This window comes from Impatiens glandulifera, chromosome 2 (genome assembly GCF_907164915.1).
Source record: "Impatiens glandulifera chromosome 2, dImpGla2.1, whole genome shotgun sequence".
NCBI lineage: Eukaryota > Viridiplantae > Streptophyta > Magnoliopsida > Ericales > Balsaminaceae > Impatiens > Impatiens glandulifera.
The window spans coordinates 5,558,796-5,581,824 of NC_061863.1; the positions used below are offsets into that span (position 1 = coordinate 5,558,796).

Here is a 23,029-nt window from a genome sequence, read left to right on the forward strand (position 1 = left end):
AATTTGTTGATGTGTTCTTGTCTATTTATTTTAGATTCCTTTATAAAAACTGTTTATGAAGATTAGGAAAGAGCATCTAACAAATTATTTTGAATTCAAAATACTAATTTGAATTAGCTATTTCTGTTTGAATTGAATTAAGATTATTCAAATTATTTTAAAAAAAATATATTTTCCAATTATTTTATCAAAATAGATTTTTAGGGTTTTTTTTCATAGTATCAATTGTCACTCAAAATTTTTAAATTTTTTTCTGTACTTTTTCCTTTTCAGTATCGATCAATTTTTTTTAAAATATTTTTTCAAGTTAAGTCAACTAAAGAGTTTGAATTACCAATATATTAAGTAATCTTATTTTTAGTAAAAATAAATTTAAAGCTACTAAATAAGTATTTATTGACTATTATCTTATAATTATTATATATCACAAATTTAATTATAACAAAAATATTATTAAAAATGTAAATTTAAATATTATCGAAAGGATATGTTTAATATTTGCAATCGCCCTGAGTTACATATCGACCCTCAAAGTTCGTGTATGAGGACAAAGAAGGCGGCTTACACTTTGACGAGAGATGAAAATCGTATTATTTGTCAATGGCTTAAATCTTTGAAATTCCCGGATGGTTATGTATCCAATTTAAGTAGATGCATTGATAGAGACGAAACAAAGTTAATTGGATTAAAAAGTCATGATTGTCATGTTTTTTTAGAAAGGCTGGTGCCAATTGCCTTTAAGAAATTACTCCCCAAATTTGTGTGGGGAACATTGACTGATGTTAGTAATTTCATGCATGATCTAAGTTCTACAACATTGAATATTTCTAAGATGCAGACTTTGGAATTAGAGATTCCCGTAATTTTGTGCAACTTAGAAAAAATATTTCCACCGTCGTTTTTTGATTCAATGGAACACTTGTTGGTGCATCTACCATATGAAGCAAAAATCGGAGGACCGGTTCAGTATAGATGGATGTATCCATTTGAGAGGTACATATTGTTTATATGTAAAAACTATTAATTTGTGTTCAATATTTGTTTAATTTTTTCGTGTGTATTGTATTTTTTATAGGTTTCTTAAGAATGTGAAGCAGAAAGTAAAGAACAAAGCCAGAATTGAAACATCAATTTGTAATGCATATATTCTAGAAGAGATATCTACATTTGCCTCGTATTATTTTGAATCTAACATACAATGCAAACAGAGACACCCACAAAGAAACACAGAAGGATCTGTCAACAATAATGATGCTTCAATTTCGATTTTCAATTATCTTGGACGATCTAGTGGCGCCTCAACTAAATTAATTTTGAATAGCCAGGAAACGTTAGTCGCTCATACTTACGTGCTCTTAAATTGTCCAGAGGTAGATCCTTACTACAGGTAATAAAAATTGATAACGTATATTAATCAATTTATCTTAATTAATTTTGAGATTGATATATGCATGCAGGATTTTTTGTGATTTAAACACCAGTTTACCAAAAGATGAAATAGACCGCCAATTCGCATCATGGTTCCGATGTAAGGTGAGGAAATAAGTTTAATTTATATGTTGTGTGTTTGAGTATTATATTTAATTTTGCATTAATGATTTATTGTAAACTTGTATCTTATAGATTGTTGAGGAACATGGTCCTTTAGTTTCAAAAGGATTATTGTATTATTTGTCTTTTGGGCCCAAAACACCCGCAACAAGACATTCAATGTACTTCGTTAATGGGTTTGTGTGGCGGTCAAGAGATTTTGGATCTAACAAAGCAACCATGAATAGTGGTGTTTGTGTGCATGCTGATGACGCAGACTATTATGGACTTTTAGAGGATATAATAGAAATTGAGTATCCTGGTCCAAGTTTACGTATTGTTTTATTTAAATGTTTATGGTTTGACCCAACCCGTGGTTCAAGAGTTGATGAAACATATAGGTTGGTTGACATAAACATGAAACGGAAGTATGCAAAGTATGACCCTTTCATTCTAGCTCAACAAGGTATACAAGTCTACTTTGCTACGTATCCGAACAAAACAAATCAGATAGGTGATTGGTTGGCTGTTTGTAAAACAAAGGCAAGGGGAAAAATAGAGAAACAATGGAGTGATGATTTGGTGTATCAACAAGAAGAGCCAACTATACAACTAGATATTCCCCTAAATATACCACTATATGATGTCAACAATTTAAGGGATCCTAATGGTATGGTTGACGAGCTCGATGATACAAACGTAAGTGAAGAAAATGAATTTGAAGATGTTGAATGGGAAGGAAGTGAGTCAAGTGGAAATGAATCTGAAGGGAGTGGGTCAAGTGGAAATGAATCTGAAGGGAGTGGGTCGGAGGAAATTAGTGAAACTCACGAATCATTGGATATTTTTTGATTCTTAATTAGTAAGTTTATTTGTTTAAATGTTCAACTCTTTGTTATGTTTAAAGATTATCTTTTATTCTAATTAATTATGATTATTTAATTTTATGTTCAAATATTAATATCATGGGATGTGCAATTCAAATTGTAATTTTATTTTATATGAAAGTCGCAAGGCCAGTTGTGATTTGATACGTTTATTACAAAACAAATTACAAATAACTCTAATATACATAATGCAAAATATATTACTTATTTATTTATAAATGAAACTAATAGATAGATTATACCATATCAATTGTTATTCAACTTATATTGCAATATTTAGTTTTATAAAGTTACAATAATAGTTAATAAATAGAACAAAGAATTTTCCAAACTACTTAATACGTACATTGTTTATCAAAATTGTTAGTAAAAACCCAATGGGTTAGCTCCTACACAAGTTGCTTATATCTAATTTTAATATTATTAATTTTACTTATTCTATAACTATTTACTTTTTATTATTATTATTCTTTTGTAAAATTAGTATAATTAATTTATAATAAATAATTATATACAAAAATAAATGGATACTCCGTACAATATGTATAAATAATTAAGAATTAAGTTAGTAAATTTATAAATAATAAGTTTATAGATAAATTTAAATTTCATTGATTCTTATTCAATAAAATAATGTAATATACAATTAATTATATATATATTTTTATATATAAAACAAAAATTGCAATTTGAATTTGTATTAACATTGTAAAACAAGTTACAAAATAACTCTATAATAAATTTAATACAAAATAAATTACTATTATTTCTAAATGAAACAACAAATATAAATTAAACAATATGTCAATAACTATTCAACTTAAATTCCAATATTAGCAATGAAATTACAAGTTATGTACACATTCGAATTATTGAATAAAAAAATATTCTAAGCTACATAATACCATGTCTCTTAGAAGCTACCTTAAATCTCCCCTTATCTATTCCGATTATTACTCTATCCAAAAAAAAATTATGATCCAAAAAAATATTTACCTTGATTTTAAACATATGTCAAACAATTTAATTAAAAACTTATTATATATATATATATATATATATATATATATATAAATATATATATATATATATATATATATATATATATATAAACATGTATATGTATATATATATATAAACATGTCTTGTTTATTTGTAAACTTTTTAGTTTCACATATTCATAGTTACGTAATATTATGCAATTTTTTAAACTAATTAATTATTAAGTTTTTTTTTTTTTTCATTTCCAAAATTATAAATACAATTTATTTTGCAATTTTACTTTAAATGAAAGTTGCGAAAAAAAATTATAAAATTTACATTTTATTAATACAAAATAAGTTTTTAAATTTGATTACGAAATAAGTTAGAAGATTATATTCAATTATCTGTAATGCAAGATAAATAACAAAATTATTTTAGAAATAATTCAAAATATATTTAAAAGTAGTTTAATTTACTTTTTATTTTAAACTTGCAAAAAAAATTGTAAAATAAAACAGTTTTTTTGTTAATGCAAAACATATTGAATTTTTATTTAACATATAATTAATAAATTTTAAAATTAATTAAGAATTAATTAAGAATGAAAACATCTTAATAAAATAAATAATAAATCAAATTATATTGTCTTATATTTGTAACTTCATTTGGCAACATATAATTATAGTTTTGTTGCGAAACAAGTTACATATTAGTGTTAATAATATTTAACACAAACTTAGTTGCACAATAAGATAAGATTAGAGTTTCCAATTTTTATGGTCACTTATTATTTATCTTTTATTGGAATAAAACATTATAATTATAAAAGTGGATGAAAACGTTGGAATATTTATATATATATGGTAGTTAAAATATTAACAATATTATTTGTATTATCTCTATATTAATGTGGCTTTAAAAGTTGTAATGATTACTTGTTATAAAAAATTGTACTATTTTAATTAATAAAATATTATTTCTTCTTTAGTGACTTGTTTAACAACAATTTATTTGAAGTTTTTAATTTTTTTTATCAACAATCAATTAATATAAAAAATGTTACAATATTTCCACTATTTAGAATTTATGTTATAATTTAAGTTATATATTCTCAAAGAATGTATTAGTTATATTTAAGTTGCAAAAATAAGTTACTAATGGACCATTTTTTTGTAGTGATGTTGAAGTGAAATATATTCAACAAAGATATAAAAGAAAATGTTAAATTAGATTATGTAAATTATAAGAAATTCAATCTCTATTAATTAATAGTTTTTGGACTTAATATGGATGGGATAAAATGAATTAATATATATTTGCTTGTTGCTTTAACTTAACAAATATATAAAAAAATTCTAATCACAGTCTCATTAGAATTTTTAATTTTTAATTTTTTTATATATGATTCTGCATGATGAGAATGAATATATATATATATACCTGCAAATTGCAATAGGACAAGTTTAAAAATTAATGTTTAATTGTCAACAATTAATCCAACATATGTTTAAAAATGATATTCTATGTGTCCTCCCACTATTATGAAATATATGCTTCATGTAGCCTTGATCAGATGTTTAGAGCTTGTTTGATATTTTTTTTGTATTATTATTATTATATATATCTGTTTTTAAATCTTACTTGTTATAATGAAAATAATGTTTTTTTTTTTTAATTTAATGATTTAAATATTCTCACTATTTAATATTTTTAAATGACCCATTATTATTTGTAGCTGATATTTTTGGTTATTGTTTTTATTATTATTATTATTATTATTATTATTATTATTATTATTATTATATAGATTCAAGTTAAAATTTTAATAGTATGAATAATTACGAGTATGACATGGATTCAAAGCTCAAAATTGATTTAGTGAAAACAATATAAGTTCTAACCTCAAATAACAATTAAAAATATTTTAATAAATTTGATGAAATAATTTATTGATAACAAAACATGTCCTTAATTTTATTTTTCTAAAAACATTTATTACTTAAGCAATCTGAATATTATAATTTGATGAATAAAATTTCTTCTGCCTATAGTTCAAATTATAAATAATTAGTCCATATTTTTAAGTAATAAATGATTTGATCTATATACCCTCTAATATAATTAAAATATATATAACTTTGGAATTAAATGAATTAGGTTATTCATTTTAACTAATTAGATTTACAATTTCAGTAATTTTTACAAAACAGAAATTAAATTATATAAAATTTCAATTTTATATTTTAATTGAACTTAATGGAAAAAACATAAAAACATAATAGAAAAGGGAGAAAATAAATAATAAATGGTGTTTTCTTTGTAATCTCTCTAGTTTGTAATATTGAATAATTTTATAATACAAAATGTCTTAAGATCCATTAAAATTTGTTGATAGTTAATATATTGTTTGACTATTTTATTGAAAATAAAATGTATATTATTGGAATTATTTTAAGATTGAGGCTATTAGAAATATATTTAAAAAATATGCATATAGAAATAAAAAAATACAAAAATTAGTCCCTATTATGAAGAGAATTATAAATGATTTTATCATATGTACCCTCATATTCACAAATTATTTGATTTACAATTTGAGTAATTTTTAGAAACATAGAAATAAAATTTCAATTAAATGGAAAAAACATAAAAAATAATATGATAAAAGAAAAAGGGAAGAAATAAACAATAAATGGTGTTTCCTTTGTAATCTCTTTCTAGATTACATAATAATTCTCCAGATTATAGAAAATGGTGATTTCATTGCTTCCTTCTTACTTCAGGGTTCAAGTTTTGAATTTTACGGGGGACAAGAAGAAGATAATCAATCCTCAGGTATTATAGTGTTGTATGAATCTCGCCTGTTTCAATTGTGCGTTATCTCTTTATACTTCGACGACTGATTGTCTGAATTCAGATAGAGATATAACTGATGCGACTTCATGGGTTTTATTGGCTTTTAGGAACTTAGAGATATAGAAATCAGTACTCTGCTGATCTCTGTTAGCTCTGTTATGGTTTGATTCTGTAGGAAATTTTCATGATTTATGTTTTGATAAGTGTTTCAATTAGGTTAAATTTTAGGGTTTTGATTTGCTTTCTCTTTAGTGGTTCCTTTAACTTGGATTCTATTTATTCTTGTGCTGCATTGTAACCCTTGACAGATTTTTAGTTATTTTTGTATGTGCAGCATTTTCATCTTTATACAAGGGCTGAAGCAGCAGTGATCCAGAAAAAGAAAGAGTGTTTAGTATGTCGATGGTATGTTCACCCTTTAACCTTGTGAAGATCGTTATTAAACTTGTCGCCATTCTAGACTGTTTTTCTTTATTGGAAATTCCATGAGAATTCTTTTGCATAACTGCTTTATTTGTGTCTGAGGTTTCTCAAAGATGCAGGGTTTCATGACCATATGGTCAACTGAACTCACATCAGTTATATGTTTGAAGAAGATTGAATTGGTTTTATAATTGTCGTTTGCATTTTTAGAGACAGAAACCCATTTCTACTTTTGGATGGTCAATTGTAGTTTATTGGTAGTTTAGTTAGACACTTTTTTTTTTTCAATTGCCACTTGAGTAAAGAAATTGATGGAAAAATATACATATACTTATGCCTGCTATTCAGATTAAATGATCCACATCTCTTTTCATGAAGTTGTATTATTGCTGGAATTCAATGCTTGGAAGAGTCTGCCATCTGCGTCATTTTTTACCTTTGACGTCCATTTGCGAATCGTTGACTTCTTATTGTAATTGTCAATCATGTTTATGCCTTTGTATGTCTCCTTGCCTTGTAGTCTCCCAAATTATGCAGTCGGTTAAGAGTTCATTTTGAATTTTTGAGCATTGCCATTAGTCTGTCTTGGTTAAAATGATGTGAAAAATGAAACTAAGAATGACCTATTTTAAGAAGTATTTGAGTTTTTGCCATTTTAACCTATTAAATTATACACTAAATTTTAACTGACTTCTGTGCTTTCATTCTCTCATTTTCATTAACTAAGTTACTTTAACAACAAAGTAATCATTCACAAACTTTCCTTCCTCTTTTGCTTGATATTCCCTTAAATCTATTGAATTTTCGCTCAACACATTTTTGAAGCCCCTTAGCCAAATTTAAGTTACTGAATTGTATACTAAACTTTTAGTTATCCATGTCCTTTTAATCTCACAAGTACAGTATTATGTTGGTTTTTATTTTCACTTGCAATATAAAATGATAAGCTATACAAACACAGACGTTTGAAATCAAAGAAGTATATATAATATACTAGTTGGTAAAGAGCTTCATATGACACAATGATTATATGCAGATAGTCAACTTGCATGCTTAATTGGGTCCATGCTTAATTAAGACCTGAAAAAGAGTGTATTTAAATAATCCACACTAGCATCACAATGGCATTAGTGATTACATAATTCATTGACTCACCTATGGAAAGTTGTAGATTGAAATAATTTTTATTGGAAAATTTAATTATTTGGGCCTTGAAATATTAGGCTTTATCAATTGTGGAAACACGTGATTTGTTGAATCATTACCCACCTCAAGTGGTAAGAGTATCAAACGGACCTCCCCATAAGGTAATTTTAATGCGGCCAATTTCCTTTCTTTTGCAATAATTAAGAGGTTAATGTTCGATTCCCTCTTAAAGTACCTTGATTATCAATGGTGGAAACACATGATTTGTTGAATCATTACCCACCCAAGTAAGAGGCTAATGTTCGATTCCACTTAAAGCACCTTGATTAACAATTGTGGAAACACATTGTACCTTTTATAATTTGGATTGTGGTAACCCAAATGTTTTCCAAAGGTATCTATAGCCTTATTCTCACTAGCGTTGCAGACCCTAAGTCTGGAGCGTTACAAATTGTATCAAAGCCAACCTAGTGTGAACACAGTGAAATAGTGCCCCTCTTGAATCCCATGGAAAAAAATGACACCTTGGTCACTTATAGAATTCTAACCGGGAATGAGACCGAGACTATTAATGCAACAATGAGGACGCCACGTGTCTATGTTTGGGAGGTTGTGATGTCACACGTCGGGAAATCACGTAAAAATCTAAGCTCCTTATAAATGCTCAGGCTAATGGGATACTTCATTGGTACCTTTTAGGGCTTAGCTTCTCGTGGTATTTATAGCGTATATCCTCACAAATGCCATGGATCACGGGTTTGGGGTGTTACATAATTAATAGTCTTTTAACTATCTTCTTTATTAGTAGTTAAGATAATTATGTTAGTCTTTTAACTATCGTCTTTATTAGTATTTGATTAAGATTAGGTTTTAGTTCTATATTGACATTATTATTGATTCATGTGAACAAAGTTCATTTAGTTCTTGTCTCAAAATTTGTAGTCTTTCCCTTTCTCATTGAATTTTACAAACCCAATTTAGATAGTTGTCAATTTGTTTATCAATTACTGATATGCAAAATATGTAACCTTAATGTGTGTGTTTTTGGCAGCTGGCTCCTGGAGTACCATCTTTCATACATATCACCCAAAATGAATCTTTTGGCAGAAAGTAAGTCCCGAAACACTATATTTTATAGTTTCCAATTATTTATGATATCTTAATTAGTAATGGGATTTTGGTTAAACTTTGAAGTTGTTTGGGCATCTCATACTTGATGAAGTGGAATATCACCTTCTATGCTATTCATTTTTTTTCTTCTAAAGAACGTGTTTCCTGTTTACACATAATTACTGTCAAAGAAAATGCTATCATGTGAATGAGTTGCAAAGCAAAGACATCTCTTGATGTATGTTCAATTGCTAATTTTGTGAGTAGCAAAAATTTAAAACTCCACGTCGAAAGATGACATTTAATTTATACTCTTACATGATATTAATTTATACGATTGGTCTTGGATAGACAGTTCAAGGTCTTTTTGATACTATTTGCATGTGAATTATGCTTTGATATTTATTTCAAGATGGATAAATTGTTTCCATGTGCATTTTTCATTAGAAATCCAACTCACCTTTCTTCTTTAAGTATAACACTTCTCTATGTAATGTTCAGGAACAAGAAGCTGATGAAAGAAGAGGATATCATTGTCTGTGACTGCAAATGGGATGCAAATCTTCCAGATAGTGCATGTGGGGAGAGATGCCTTAATGTTCTGCTAAGTGTTGAATGCACACCTGGCTATTGTCCTTGTGGTGACATGTGCCAAAATCAGGTAAGGGAAAGAGGCTTGGCCTAAGATTTACTACCTTTAGGTCTTCGGCTCAATTCACATTCAAAGCACCAGATTCAAGTGGTAGGTCATTGTGATAGGTTGCTGTGCTAGCCTCCTGTAGGAATTAGTCGAGTTGTGCGAAAACTCGCCTAGACACCCTAGTTAAAAAAATATATATATACTGTCAGAATGTTCATTTTCTATTTGATTTCAATGTAATAATGGTTGCGAAAAGTGAGAGATATCACATAACTAGAAAATAATACTCCATTCACTAAGTTTCATGGTTTCTCTGTGCAGAAATTTCAAAAATTTCACTATTCCAAGACAAAGTTATTCCAAACTGAAGACCGCGGCTGGGGTCTGTTGGCTGATGAAAATATTAAGGTAATAATAACTTTTTTTCCTTGTTAGTTTTTTGTCCTCTTCCAGAGCCTTTACCTTTAATGATGATTATTGCTAAAACTTCTCAATATTAGACTATTAGTTGGAGCTTCATGCATATTTTGTTTGCCTCACTAGTGATCTATTTGTAACATGTCAATGCTCATTTGTGGATTATTTTCTTTTGAATCAATTAGTCCGGACAATTAATAATCGAATACTGCGGGGAAATTATATCATCTGATGAAGCAAAGCTAAGATCGGAATCCTATGAAGCTAAAGGTTTGATATTAATTATGAGATGTCTATATTGATAAAATGCCCAAGTACTAATTTCTCCATGTATATTGATTAAATGGCACAGGTCTCAAAGATGCATACATCATCTCACTTAATGCCAACTTCTATATTGATGCCACCAAAAAAGGAAGTCTTGGCAGGTTTATAAATCACTCCTGGTGAGTTTCTCATATTTAATTAAAATGTCATTTTGAGAAATAAAACATGTCGGTTGTGAACACACTTCACGTTTATGCCTTTAATGATATAAAAATGACCTTTTACCAAAAGAATAAATAAAACATAAAATAGTGCTGAGGTTCATGTTTTTTACCTTTATGCAGTGAACCTAACTGTGAGACGAGGAAGTGGACAGTTCTAGGAGAAGTAAGAGTTGGTATTTTCTCGAAGGAAGATATAAGCATTGGTACTGAACTTGCTTATGACTATAATTTTGAATGGTATGGCGGTGAAAACGTAAGATGTTTGTGTGGTGCAACCCACTGTTCAAAATTTCTTGGGGCAAAATCTGCTGGTTTCTTGGTGAGTTTTATTTGTGTCATACTTAAAAAAGTAAACTTGTGTGTTAATACATCTCTGTGTTTTTAGTGGGTCATCTTTTGGATTCATCTTTCTTACTCCTTGAAGCTTACTTAATTTGGAAATTGATCCTGTATTTCTTTCAACAGGAGTACAACCATGTATGGGAAGAAGGTGACGATAGGTACTCACTTGCTTATGCTTTTTTGGAAAAATTTCCCCATTTGTATACTTATCTTATATTTGTTGAAGCTTAATTCACATGGGCAGTTTATTCCCTGGATTTGTATAGTAAAAAAGTTAATATGTCCATCCTATATTTGCTTATGGTGCCTCTATTTGGCTTGTCTTTCATTTATCTTAATTCGGTTATCCGAGTGCAGATACACTGTTGAAGAAGTACCCTTGTATGATTCAGCCGAGGATGAGAAACCATATATCCTGGACGCTCCAAACTCCTCTAAGAGTGAACCCATGTCAGATGTGAAGAATGATAGCAATGTGAAATTGAATTATGTACCCTTGGATACTGATTCAGTTTCAAAAGCTACAGAAGCTTCGAGCGGAGTGAAATCTGAACCGACAAATGCTTACACCTTCAATGCACAAGGTAAAACTTATTTTTTTAGTCGGAATAATGTCACTGATAAATCGCATCTGAAATGTGTATGTCCAAATTATAAATTTGAATCAGGCCATGCTCCTAAAAGAAGAGCACAACAACAAAAGGTGAAAAGTAAATCTAAAGGTTCTGGTGCAAATCAAGTTGATGCTAAACGCATTGCCATGATGTTTGCATCAAAGAAAGCTCAGGAAGAAGTCTTGAAGTGTGAGGTATACTTTTTTATTACTGTTAGGGAGAGAATTAAGTACTAAAAATGTGAATATGAAGTAATGAATGAGAGCTGTATCCTCTATTGTCCACTTTTAATGAGTAATATTTGGACATATGATTCAGGAAACAAGAATTGAAGCTGATTCTAAGCTGAACTCTGTTTACGACGAGATTCGTCCAGCCATCGAAAAACACAACAAAGACAACCAAGATAGGGTGGATAGCAGCATGGCCAAAAAGTGGATAGAAGCGAGCTGCGCCAAAATGAAAGCTGATCTCAACTTGCATTTCTCCATTGTGAAGAATGCAATACTCAACCCTCCAAGGGCACATGCTAAAGATATATCTCAAGGGGAACCAAAGCCTGCCAATGATTCTAGTCTTTGATAGAATACTATTTGTCTGTTTGTTTTCTCTTTATATTTTTTTTATTTTTATTTTTATTTTTTTAATGTAAGAACGATTCCCACAATTATTACCCCAACTTCAACTTGGGTTTCATAGTGAGAATCGAACCTTGACCTTTTGTTCTCTTAAATCCAATTTTTGTTTAATATTAAAAATTCATATTTTTAGTATTAATAATATAATTTTTTTTAGAAAATTTTATACTTATATGCTGGTTCTTATGCGGTTTTGTCAATTTATTTTAGAAAATAGACTTATTTCCAATTGATTAAAGAATTGTTGTTCTATTTGGCAAATGAAAATTGTGGTTGGATTTTTGGCTTGATCTATATTTTGTTTGGTGAAAAAATAATATAGTTGGATTGTAGACTGAATCAGAAACTTAATGAACATTTTTAGAAAGTGATATTCCAAAATTATAATTCACCTATTATTATTTTATATGGTATGAAAAAATGTGATCAAATATTTAAATTTTAGAATGTTACTGAATGTTTTGATAGATCACAAACTGAATGTTAAATGTAATTTTTGTTGGATCCAAAATTTAAACTAAATGAAATCACAGTTGGTAGAAATTTGTTTGTCGGTGGTATGACATTGAAGCAATGATTCATGTGTTTTTTTATAGTGGAAATATAGGGTGATAATTATTAACCATATGATCAGTTTAATTAAGAAAAGATGGAAAGAATAAATTCTGATGATAATGGAATAGTTAAAAATTTAAAATTAAATATCCATAATGAAGTAAATTATGTTGTTCTTTTTGTTGTTTCGTTGTAATCTTTTGCGACAAGAAGAAAAAAAAAGGTTTAACCATAAAGGAGACGATGTATACACTAGACCACTTTAAACTATGAAAATAAATAATTAAGAATTGAAATACTTCAGTATTGCATTAATATTATTTCAGGCACATTTCAGTTTATAGGCGCGTTTTTAAGGTGTATGAGGAAATTTATGTTCAAAGTTTTTCTTCATTATACTGAATGAATTATTTTAACTGCCAGTTTAGTTACTTTCAGGTGGATGGTGGCGATCCTCATTGATTTTTACAGCAGCTTTATAGGTACATTAACTTGTTTTAGTATCAAGCCTGTAACTTTGTTCAGTTTGTGAAAATGAAAGCATCAATATTTACTATAAGATTACTAAATTAATAATAAGATTTTTAAAATGTTTTCATTTATCTAGGAGCTAGCTTACATTTGTGAATGAACAAGTGGATTATTTGGGTTACATATGTGCCTTATTACGAGGATATTTTGTAATATGTTTGTGATCCTTATAGGTATGGATTAGCATATATGTTTATTATTCAGATAAAATAAAAATAATTTCAATTTTTTTTATTTAATTGTTAAAAACTAAACTTATCATTTAATGCTATTTTTTAGATAATATAAGTAGATAATATTTTATAATCCTATAATGTATAAATAACAAATTATAATTATATATAAATTTAATTTTATGTCCGAATTTTGACCTTTTTCTCAATCATTAAATAAAATTTATTTAGGTTAACTTTTAATAAATAATTACTTTCTCTCTCCAATTAATAAAATAAATAAATAATTAAAAATATAATATTACTACAAATTTACATCCCAATTTATAATAATAAAATAATTATTTTAAATTAATTTTAAATAAATAAGATAAAAATAATTATTCTAGTCAAAAACCTATTTAAAAAATTAATTAATCAAAATTAATTAAGATTAATAGGTTAAGACCATAAACAAAAAATAAAATTATTTAGAATAAATGTTCTACCAATATTATCTCAAAGTAATTTTAAAAAAATTAAAGGACAAAAATAAATAATTTAGAGTGAATTTTGTATTCAAAAAATTATTTATTTAAATCCCAAAAATATAAAATAAAATTGGTAAAATATTTGTCATAATTATTTTATTATTTGGTGTGTTTAAAAAGATCGAATTTAAAGGCAAAAGGGTAAAAAAAAATTAATTTCAAACAAATCTGTAAGGTTTTATAATAAATAAATAAATATGTATTTTTAATCGGGTGTAGCCGGAAATAGATGAATTCATTACAGCATGAGCCGTGTCCATCAGATGAATGTTGGGTCCTCGTTCGACGCTCCAGGCGCTTCCACACAGCGAAGCAGCGGAGCGGAAAACCACTGTCTCCCCGAGCGTTGACAGAACGCTAAGAATTGACGGAGTGCTGACGAAACTCCAATGGAACGCCAAAATGCGTGTGAAACAACGTCGTTTTGCCTTCGGTCTCCATCTTCATCGCAATGCCGAGAAGACAAACATGAAGAACCGTGATCGATCTTCCCAACTTGGAACTCAGTCGTTAGTCAACGAAAATGGCTGATTCAAAGCCCATAATGATCACCTTACGATGTTGACCATTCTCCCCTACTAAAATAGGGATTAATCACCATATTCCGACAACGACTTGTCAAGAACAGTCAAAAGCCATTAATGAATTTTGGATGATTCAAGCCACCAGGAGCTTCAACCAACCTTGGGATAGTATAAATACCTCCCCTAAGATCATTCTGAAGCTAACCAACCAACACAACCCTCTTAAATCAAAGAGATTCGAAATTCGTCATTAAAGCTTGAAGATTTTGGGTTTTTCCAAATTTATGTTTAAGACTTGGAAGCTCGAATTTGTGCATCCAGAAAAGATCAATGAGTGTTCTTCAATCCTTATTAAGGTTCAAATCAACATCTAATTCATATTTATAGTTTGAATTTAAATTTTTTATATTTGAAATTGCATATGCTTGTATTCTTGTTGTTTATGATGTTTTATGGTTGTAAATTCACTCATAGATGATTTATAAACTATTTGGATATGATAGAATCAACAAATCGATCTAACGAATAAAAACTCAAATTTGAATTTTCAAAAAAAAAAACGAGTTTGTTGTTCTAGGGTTAATTCGATCGAATCACAACCCAGAAAGTTTCCCAACATGATTGTAATAATGTTGGACAACTATTTGGATCATGTTTGATCCATACCGATCATGTTTGATCCATACCGATCATGTTTGATCAAAATCAAAAAAATTAAAATAAAATGAAAATTTTGATTTCTTGAATTGGTCAAAACAAACTGTCAATGTTCTTGTTTTGGTACCAATCAAGTATATATGTGTTATAAAGAAGCTATTGGATAGCTCTTTTCACTTCAAAATAACCTTTAAATCAAAAATCCAAATTTTGATCAGAAACTGTTTTTAACAAATTGATCATCATCTAGGTTGATCCATACCTTAAGATGATGATCAACATGTTCCTGGGAGCTTTGTAAAGCTACCCAAGCTCTTAGATCAAATAATCAGAGCTTAAAAAATGAATTTAAAAAATCAAAACCTTGTGTTCTTGAAGACAGAGACATGTGAGTCTAGGACCAAGAGATCCGACCGAGGATCCTAGGTCCGGACCGAGACCAATAACCGATGTTCTTGAGTTTGGATTGAGATTTAGGATCGGTGTTCTTGAGCTAAGACCAAGGAATCTGACCAAGAATTATTACCTAGGATCGAGAGGTCTAACTTGGGACCAAGAGTTCATAGGTCCAGGACCGAGAAACCTAGTCCAAAGCTAGCCCAAGTCCGATAGATTTTTACACCTACACCACTAAGATCAGCCAAGGACCGAGAATCCTTAGTACCAGGACCGAGAGACTCCGATCCTCAGACCAAGAGCTCCCGAGTCTAGACTGAGGGTCAACCCCGACCGATGAAATTAGAACCGAGCCTTAAGACTCTGGTCCTAAGGCTTGTTTGGTTCCATTTTTCAAAATTCAAAATTATTTTTATAATTTTGGGACATAAATCATTTTCTAAAAATCCCGAAAATTAGAAAATGCATTTTAAATATTTCTAAAAAAATATTTCAATAAGGGCTTGTTTGTTGTTTATTTCTAAACCCTAATACCTTTAAAAATACCTAATATTCTTCAAGTATTTCTACCCTAGTTATCATCCGCAACATGTACCAATATTTAAATAATGATGTTTCAATACTTTAAATAATGTTAAACTTAAAAGCATGACTAGGACCGGAAGAATAATTGGTTAAAAACTTAAAATGTTATACAACCGATTTTCAAAAGTCAACTTTATAATTAGATACCGTCTCCAGACGAGTACGGAGGATGAAGCACGAAAACCCTTTCTCGAGTATCACTAAACTTTGAACCAAAAAATGAAACTTTAGTACAAAGTACGTTTGTACACATATACATTTTTATTGATTTTTCTAAAATCAATTGACGACTATGTCTTCAAATAAATAATCTTTTCTTAAATTAATTATGTTTAATTAGTTTAAATCGGATTTCAAATCAAAGTACCATTTGATTATAACAAATCCCCAAATTATTATAATTTGAATAAATTTAATTATTTTTACATAATTAATTTTAAAAGTTGTTAGTTACTATCAAAATCTTTTAAAAATAATATTTTTATTTAAAATATGTTTGACACACAAATCAAATTTAAAACATCAAACCTCGATCCACTCAGGTCCCCGTATTGTCACGTGTCCACCATACACGTGTTAAGTTAAGATGGTGTTTTTTGGGGTTACAAATTATATTGCGAAGATAAACTATAATTCTCTAACTTTTTAATCATCTTTTAAATAATTAATTACTTTTTAAATTAAAAAGATAAATAAATATAAATTATTCAGATAAGATAAAAAAATAATAACAATTCTTTTTACTTAATTGTTAAAAAATAAATGTATTATCTAATGCTATTCATTACTTCAAATTATCAATTTTCTATTTTATTTTTACTTAAAATATGTTTGAATTTAGGTGAATAATTGAAATTCAATTATTGGTAGATTTTGAGAAATAATAGAATCACAATTTTAAATTATAGTTTAGGGTAGATAACTCACATGTTATACATTTTTATAAGAATGACTAAAATTGAGGTGGAGCATAAATGCAGGACTAAAATTGAGGTGGAGCATAAATGCATGACTATGTACTATTTTACACAAGGACTGGTTCTAGGAAAAGAATCAGCTGAATCAGATCGAAGATCAATTGGTATTTTGGAGAGACGATCATGTGAAAGTTATTGTATGCGCGGCGTGTATCCGGTGTATTCTTTAAAGATGGGGAAAATGAGGAATTCGTTATCTTTGGCAACCTTGATCTACAAGATCTTTAATGGTGGTTCTCATTTTCGAAGTGAACTTGTTGTACTGTAAGACTATTTTCATAAGTTCCTTATCCAATATCTTTAAAGAATCTTCCTACTTTTTGCATATCAGTAGATTTATTTTAAATTTTGTTCATATTTACATGGTTTATTATTTCTTATAATGATATATTATCCCTCATTGAGTTTTACATCAATACAATGGTTTTTATCCTTACATGAACTTCTTTTAGTATCAAACAATATGAAGCCTGTAACTTTGTTCAGTTTGTGAAAATGAAAGCATAACATTTACTGTAAGATAATTAAATAAACATAAACTTTAAAATGTCTCCATTTATCTAAAATCGGATTAAACTCTAGGAGCTTACATTTGTGATGCGAATGAAAAGTGGATTATTTGTATTTGTTAAATGACTAAATTTTCATTATGGTTCAATGTGCCCTATGAGAATTTTTGTAATATGTCTTTATTCTTTATAGGTATGGATAGAAAACAAGGAATCAAGTTCATTAAGTGCAGATATTTGGATTAGTTTACTCGTATGTTTCGGAAGGTAACTTCTGGATTAGAACGCCAATAAATTTATGATTTGTGTCCGTCAAATTTAATTTTTAATGGCCAACTTTTTTTTTTCAGCTTTACAACATGTGAGTATGTTGTTCACCAAATATTATACTTCTCTCCCCATGATCCAGTCTATCTTGTTCTCTTGAATAGTGGCAACAAGTAAGTTCAAGCTCCTTATTTTTCATCTTTTCCCGATAGTAAGTTTTTTTCGAAAAATATTTTCGAGGAAAATGAAGTTTATTTAGTTTTTTAAATATTACAATATATATTAATCTATGATTTGATAAAAAAGAAAGTGATTATTGATGGGAAATTGGTTTATTTAATTAAATTCAAATAAATCATGGTTTCAATATTAGATTCTTAGTCTCTGTTTTAGTATTGTTTAGTATTAGAGAGACATTATTATGAATTATCTTTACATTATTATGTTTTAGTATTATACCTATTGTGGTACGATTAATCTAATATATATAATATTAGAGTATTATGTGATTTCAAAACAAATAATAGTGTTTTAAGTTTAAAGGGACGGACGAAAGAGATATTATTGAATTCTAATATTACAAAATAACCTTCAACTCATCATTCTCAAGTCAGAAAATGGCGCGCTTTTTATGAGCATTTAAAATCAAATATAAACATTGATTGGTTTGGTAGATTCAATATTATTGGTTACTAAAAGTTGATTACGTTAAAGAAATTGTTTATAGTAACTGTAGGTTTTCATTATCGGTTCTGAAATTAAATAATATAAGGATCCTAACTTGTTTCTATTGATTATTATAGTGTAAAATAATAAGGTTAAGACATGAAGATAAAAAATATAAGAAAACTATTCTCCCAAACTTATACTAATTGGGAGAATCAATATTAATAAAACAATGAAATATATATCTATTCAAGATTTCAAGATTACGAGAGCTAAACAATTTGATTCCACCTCTTTATCCCATCGTCTTAACCTCATTTTTTTGCTTTATAATAATTAATTTGAACAATTTATTATTGTCAATTATTAATTAGCTTCAGTACTGGCAATGAAAATCTACAGTTTCCATATGCAACATCTATGGTGTTTAAGTAACTTTGGTATACCAATATTATTGAATCGGCCAAACCTCCCAATTTTTGTATTTGATTTCGAACGACCATAGTAAGCAGACTTTTGTATGACTTGGGAAGGGAAGCATGCTATTGCCTATTGGTGATCAATATTTGTCCTCTTCTTTTTCGTTTTCTTATTATTCATTGTGTTATATTCCTCTTCTAAGTCGATTGTTCAATCGAAGCTTCTTGTTGATGAGACATTGATAACCCTGAATGCTTCGTACCCCTTTAAACTTTAACACTATTTTACGATTCAGATTGCCTCAGGCTCTAGTATTTTTAAATTAGTTAAACCACTCAATTCTTGTATTTAATTGGAGAGACTACAAGGAAACTCAGGTATTGTAGGGAGGCATTTACATTATTTTTTTTAACAATGTCCACTCTCCTCATATCCGCTTTGGTCTTTTACTTAATAGTATTTTTTATTATGCTTTTATGTGTAGGTTGTGTTTGGTTTCTTCCTTAACTCGAACTATCTACTTTTCGCATATTAGTAGTTTTATTTTAAATCTTATTCATATTTACTTTTTATATTTTAGTATTTTTTTTTTTCTCTTCTCTTTTGGAATAATTAATTCTCGCACGTAAACACACTTAACCATATAATCAGACGCAGAACTTGTCGTCTGACGGGTTCGAACCCAAGACCTCAAAGAGGCTGGGGATAAGAAGGAAAAGGGGTTTAACTAGGGGCATAGCCACGCTTGGGCTAGGGTGGGCTCCAGCCCCACCTAAATTTAAAAAAAACGGGAAAAATTAAGTGAATAAACGGGGAAAATTTTATCAATTAAAAATGTAAAAGGGGGAAAGGCCGAAAGCTCACAAAACCTTATTTTGTTGCTCATGTCGTGCGATTGACGCTTCCATAACCCTCCATCTTGTTGGTTCGATCCCAGATTTCCAGTGGTCTTTTTCGCTCCGGCCTCTGGTCATCTTCTTCCATCAGCCTGCTCTCGGTTTGGTTCGTTCTTCACCCCTTTCTCTGCATTTAATTTTTTAATCAGTTTATCGTATGAATCAAGAACAATTTATGTGTGACAGTGTGAGTGTGAGTGTGTGACTATGTCTGAATTCCATTAACAGTCCTCAAAGAAAAACAAAATAACCATTATATTATGTGTGTTTTTTTAAAATAATTTAGGGTTATAATGGAACTATCAACTATGGAAGTTCAAGGAAAAACTATTAACTCGTTTTTTAAACTAAAAGATCAGTCATGTACAAGTCAAGGGGGTAATCAATCAACTATCGATATCTCAAATGTCCCTGCTCAAGAACCTAACAAATCTCCTAGAATTGATGTTGATATAAGTTCTCTTGAACCTAATCCAGCATTACGTATTCCGATGTGGAAATATCCTTTTAATCAAATGGATAAAATTAGACGAGCTTATATCAAGATGAGGCCATATCAACCTGTTAGGATCTAGGTCGCCGCTGATGGACCGGGGGTTGGACCGGTTAGCGGTTCTCACTCGTAGGGTGGTGGTTAATCCGGTTAGAGATTAACACCGGGGTTTCAATACTACACAACCTGTCACAAACCCTTGAACTAGGTTCAAGCGCGGAAGAGGTTTGCTTTCAAGTTGAAGCGGTACACGTGTATGATAGGCGGAGTCGGTTTCGGATGATGGAGATTTGAAGGATGGTGGGTCGGTTTCGGTTATCTGGATATTCGGTATGGTCAGTATGGAGTCGGTTTGGAGCGGTATGGATAAGTTAGTCGGTTATGTAATGAAGCCAACAGAAAGTAAATAACACAACAGATTTTATGGATGTTCGGAGATAAAACTCCTACGTCACCCCTTCCTCTCGAAGCCGCGAGAAGGATATTCACTAAGGAATACAAATACAATCCGATCGAGACTTATTTTCTGCTCGATAACACTCTTACAATTCACACCGAAATTGTAGAACACACTTAGAATTTAGAACTTAGGCTTTCTTAGAATACCACACTGTTATCACTTGTAGTAAATGCTCTCAACGCTTCACTTGTCTCACTTGGTAACTGCCCTTGTGTCCCGCATTTACTCTTCTTCAACTGCCTCCTTTTATAGGTGAAATATGCCAACGGTCATATTTCAAAACCTTGAATCTGATTGGTTGATCAGAGATGCAGTGATTCAGTGTCTCAGACCTGCCGGTCTTCTCCTCAGACCTGACAGTCAATCTCAGACCTGGCATCCTGTTTCAGACCTGCCGGTCTGTAAAGCAAACCTGCCGGGTTTGTCTTTTACTCAATGTAGGCACTGTCTGCTTGGACAGTTGTCTGTACTTTGAAGATTTCCTTTCTGGTTTATCCCGAAGTAGAAGGATCCGGTAGTACTGTCTTCTGCAGCCTACAGGCTTTCCTCAGACTTGCATGGATATGGAAGTATTCAGTCTGCTCCTTTGGTATCGTTCTCAACAGATACCCAAATTGTCTTCTTGTACTGGTCGGTCATTTGACTTGGCCGAATGTCTTTGGTAGTGAAGTAACCGGACTTCTTCCGGTTATTCTTTTGTGGATGATCGGCTGTTTGATGATTCCGGTTTTGAGCTTTGGCCGATCCTTTCTCTGTGCGGTCACGTACCGAATACTCTTGATCGGTTTGGTAGCTTGACCGGTTAGGTTTTCTTTAGTCGGTTCTCTTGTTCATCCGGTCCGGTTCCTTGTTCCTGATGATTCCGGTTTTGAGCTTTGACCGATCCTTTCTCTGTGCGGTCACGTACCGAATACTCTTGATCGGTTTGGTAGCTTGACCGGTTAGGTTTCTTTAGCCGGTTCCGGATGACTTTAGGTTTTTCATAGCTTCTTCTGGCCGGTTTGATATTCAATCGGTTAGATTTCTTGACCGTTCTTTCGGTTTACAACTCAATCGGTCCTGAACTTGAACCTGTCCGGATTTCTGCACATAGGTTGAACCTGTCCGGATTTTGAACTTCTTGACCGAACCGGTTGACCGAACTCCGGTTGACTGAGCCGGTATACATTGTCGAACCGATCTTGCCTATAGGTAAATTTCGGATTTTGCTCAGCTTCCCTGAAATAGCAAAACTTTAAATATTATTTGTTGTCGATGAGATTTGATCCCTGGTCACATGTGTGACAGACATGGGTGTTTACCACTACGCTACAACACCTTCTTGTTATATTTAAACTAATTAATATACTTGATATGACTTAACGATTTATTTTCTAACACAACCTATTAAGGATGAGTACCCGCCGACCAAATTTAGAAATCAAAATCGACGGTTCCAAAGTCATTATTTTAAGATATTACTTGGTTAGAATACTCTCCTTTGAAAGATGTTGCTTTTTGTTTCCCATGTTTCTTGTTTGAACATAAGTAACTCCGAAAACCTGTATTTACAACAGATGGATTCAAATATTGGAAGAGAATTAATTATGGGGATAGATGCGTTTTTGTTATGCATATGATGTAATACTTCACCACATAATAGTGCAGTTGAATATCTTGATAATCTAATGAATATCCCTTGTCATATTGACAAAGTACTTAATGCACAGTCTTCAGATGAAAAAAAAAACAGATTACGGCTTACATCAACTATTGAAAGCAATCGGTGACTCACTTTGCAAGCGTGTGCATTGAGAGGTATGAAGTAAATTGCGTGTGCAATATTCATAGGAATGAATATCCATATGTAATCTTATTAATGCATCTCCTAAAAGTCATGTTGAGTTACATCTGCCCAAAAAAATGAAATTGCACATATGGTAGCTACTAGTGAACGTGATACCGGTAGAGGATGTAATCAGATTGGAAATTTATTACGGCCAGGGAAGACTCGTTGGAATTCTAATTTTGACTCACTTTGTAGCATGATTGATATGTATGGCTCTGTGATTACCGTGTTAGAAAATATGGTGGATGAGGGGTCTTCTAACTCCATTCGTGGTGAAGCTAGTGGTTTGTTGATTGCGATGAAGTCTTTTAATTTCATATTCATTCTACACTTAATGCAAAAGATAATGGGATTAACAAATCTACTTTGTCGAGCATTGTAAGAGAGATCTCTAGATATTTTAAATGCAATGGACCATGTTTCAACTACTAAAACTTTGCTTCATGCTTTGAGAGAGCAAGGGTTTGATATTTTACTTAGTTAA

The 23,029-nt window shown here is 30.2% G+C and overlaps 1 protein-coding gene and 1 long non-coding RNA gene across 3 annotated transcripts; both read left to right on the forward strand.

Moving 5' to 3' along the window:
* Positions 1 to 6,192: 6,192 nt before the first annotated feature.
* On the forward strand, positions 6,193 to 12,023 carry LOC124925780 (histone-lysine N-methyltransferase ASHH1-like). 2 transcript variants are annotated; one of them, XM_047465874.1, is made up of 12 exons: positions 6,195 to 6,236; positions 6,592 to 6,662; positions 8,878 to 8,936; positions 9,438 to 9,597; positions 9,898 to 9,984; positions 10,179 to 10,263; positions 10,346 to 10,439; positions 10,605 to 10,803; positions 10,950 to 10,984; positions 11,184 to 11,410; positions 11,495 to 11,634; positions 11,759 to 12,023. In XM_047465874.1, exons 2-12 carry the CDS (start codon positions 6,654 to 6,656, stop codon positions 12,020 to 12,022), a joined length of 1,359 nt encoding a protein of 452 aa, XP_047321830.1. In that variant the 5' UTR covers positions 6,195 to 6,236; positions 6,592 to 6,653; the 3' UTR covers position 12,023. The 2 variants fall into 2 exon arrangements, with proteins under 2 accessions (XP_047321829.1, XP_047321830.1); XM_047465873.1 differs by having other exon boundaries at positions 6,193 to 6,236; positions 11,184 to 11,634.
* Positions 12,024 to 17,103: 5,080 nt separating this feature from the next.
* LOC124925402 lies at positions 17,104 to 17,949 on the forward strand. Its single transcript, XR_007098309.1, has 3 exons — positions 17,104 to 17,270; positions 17,709 to 17,782; positions 17,866 to 17,949. It is a non-coding gene; the product is annotated as an uncharacterized LOC124925402 (long non-coding RNA).
* Positions 17,950 to 23,029: the final 5,080 nt, after the last annotated feature.

What these genes read in the sequence shown, in the direction of transcription:
- LOC124925780 (XM_047465873.1), top strand. An exon ending in GTGACATGTGCCAAAATCAG is followed by an intron (nt 9,598 to 9,897) that starts GTAAGGGAAAGA and finishes TTCTCTGTGCAG; the next exon opens with AAATTTCAAAAATTTCACTA. An exon ending in TGGCTGATGAAAATATTAAG is followed by an intron (nt 9,985 to 10,178) that starts GTAATAATAACT and finishes TGAATCAATTAG; the next exon opens with TCCGGACAATTAATAATCGA.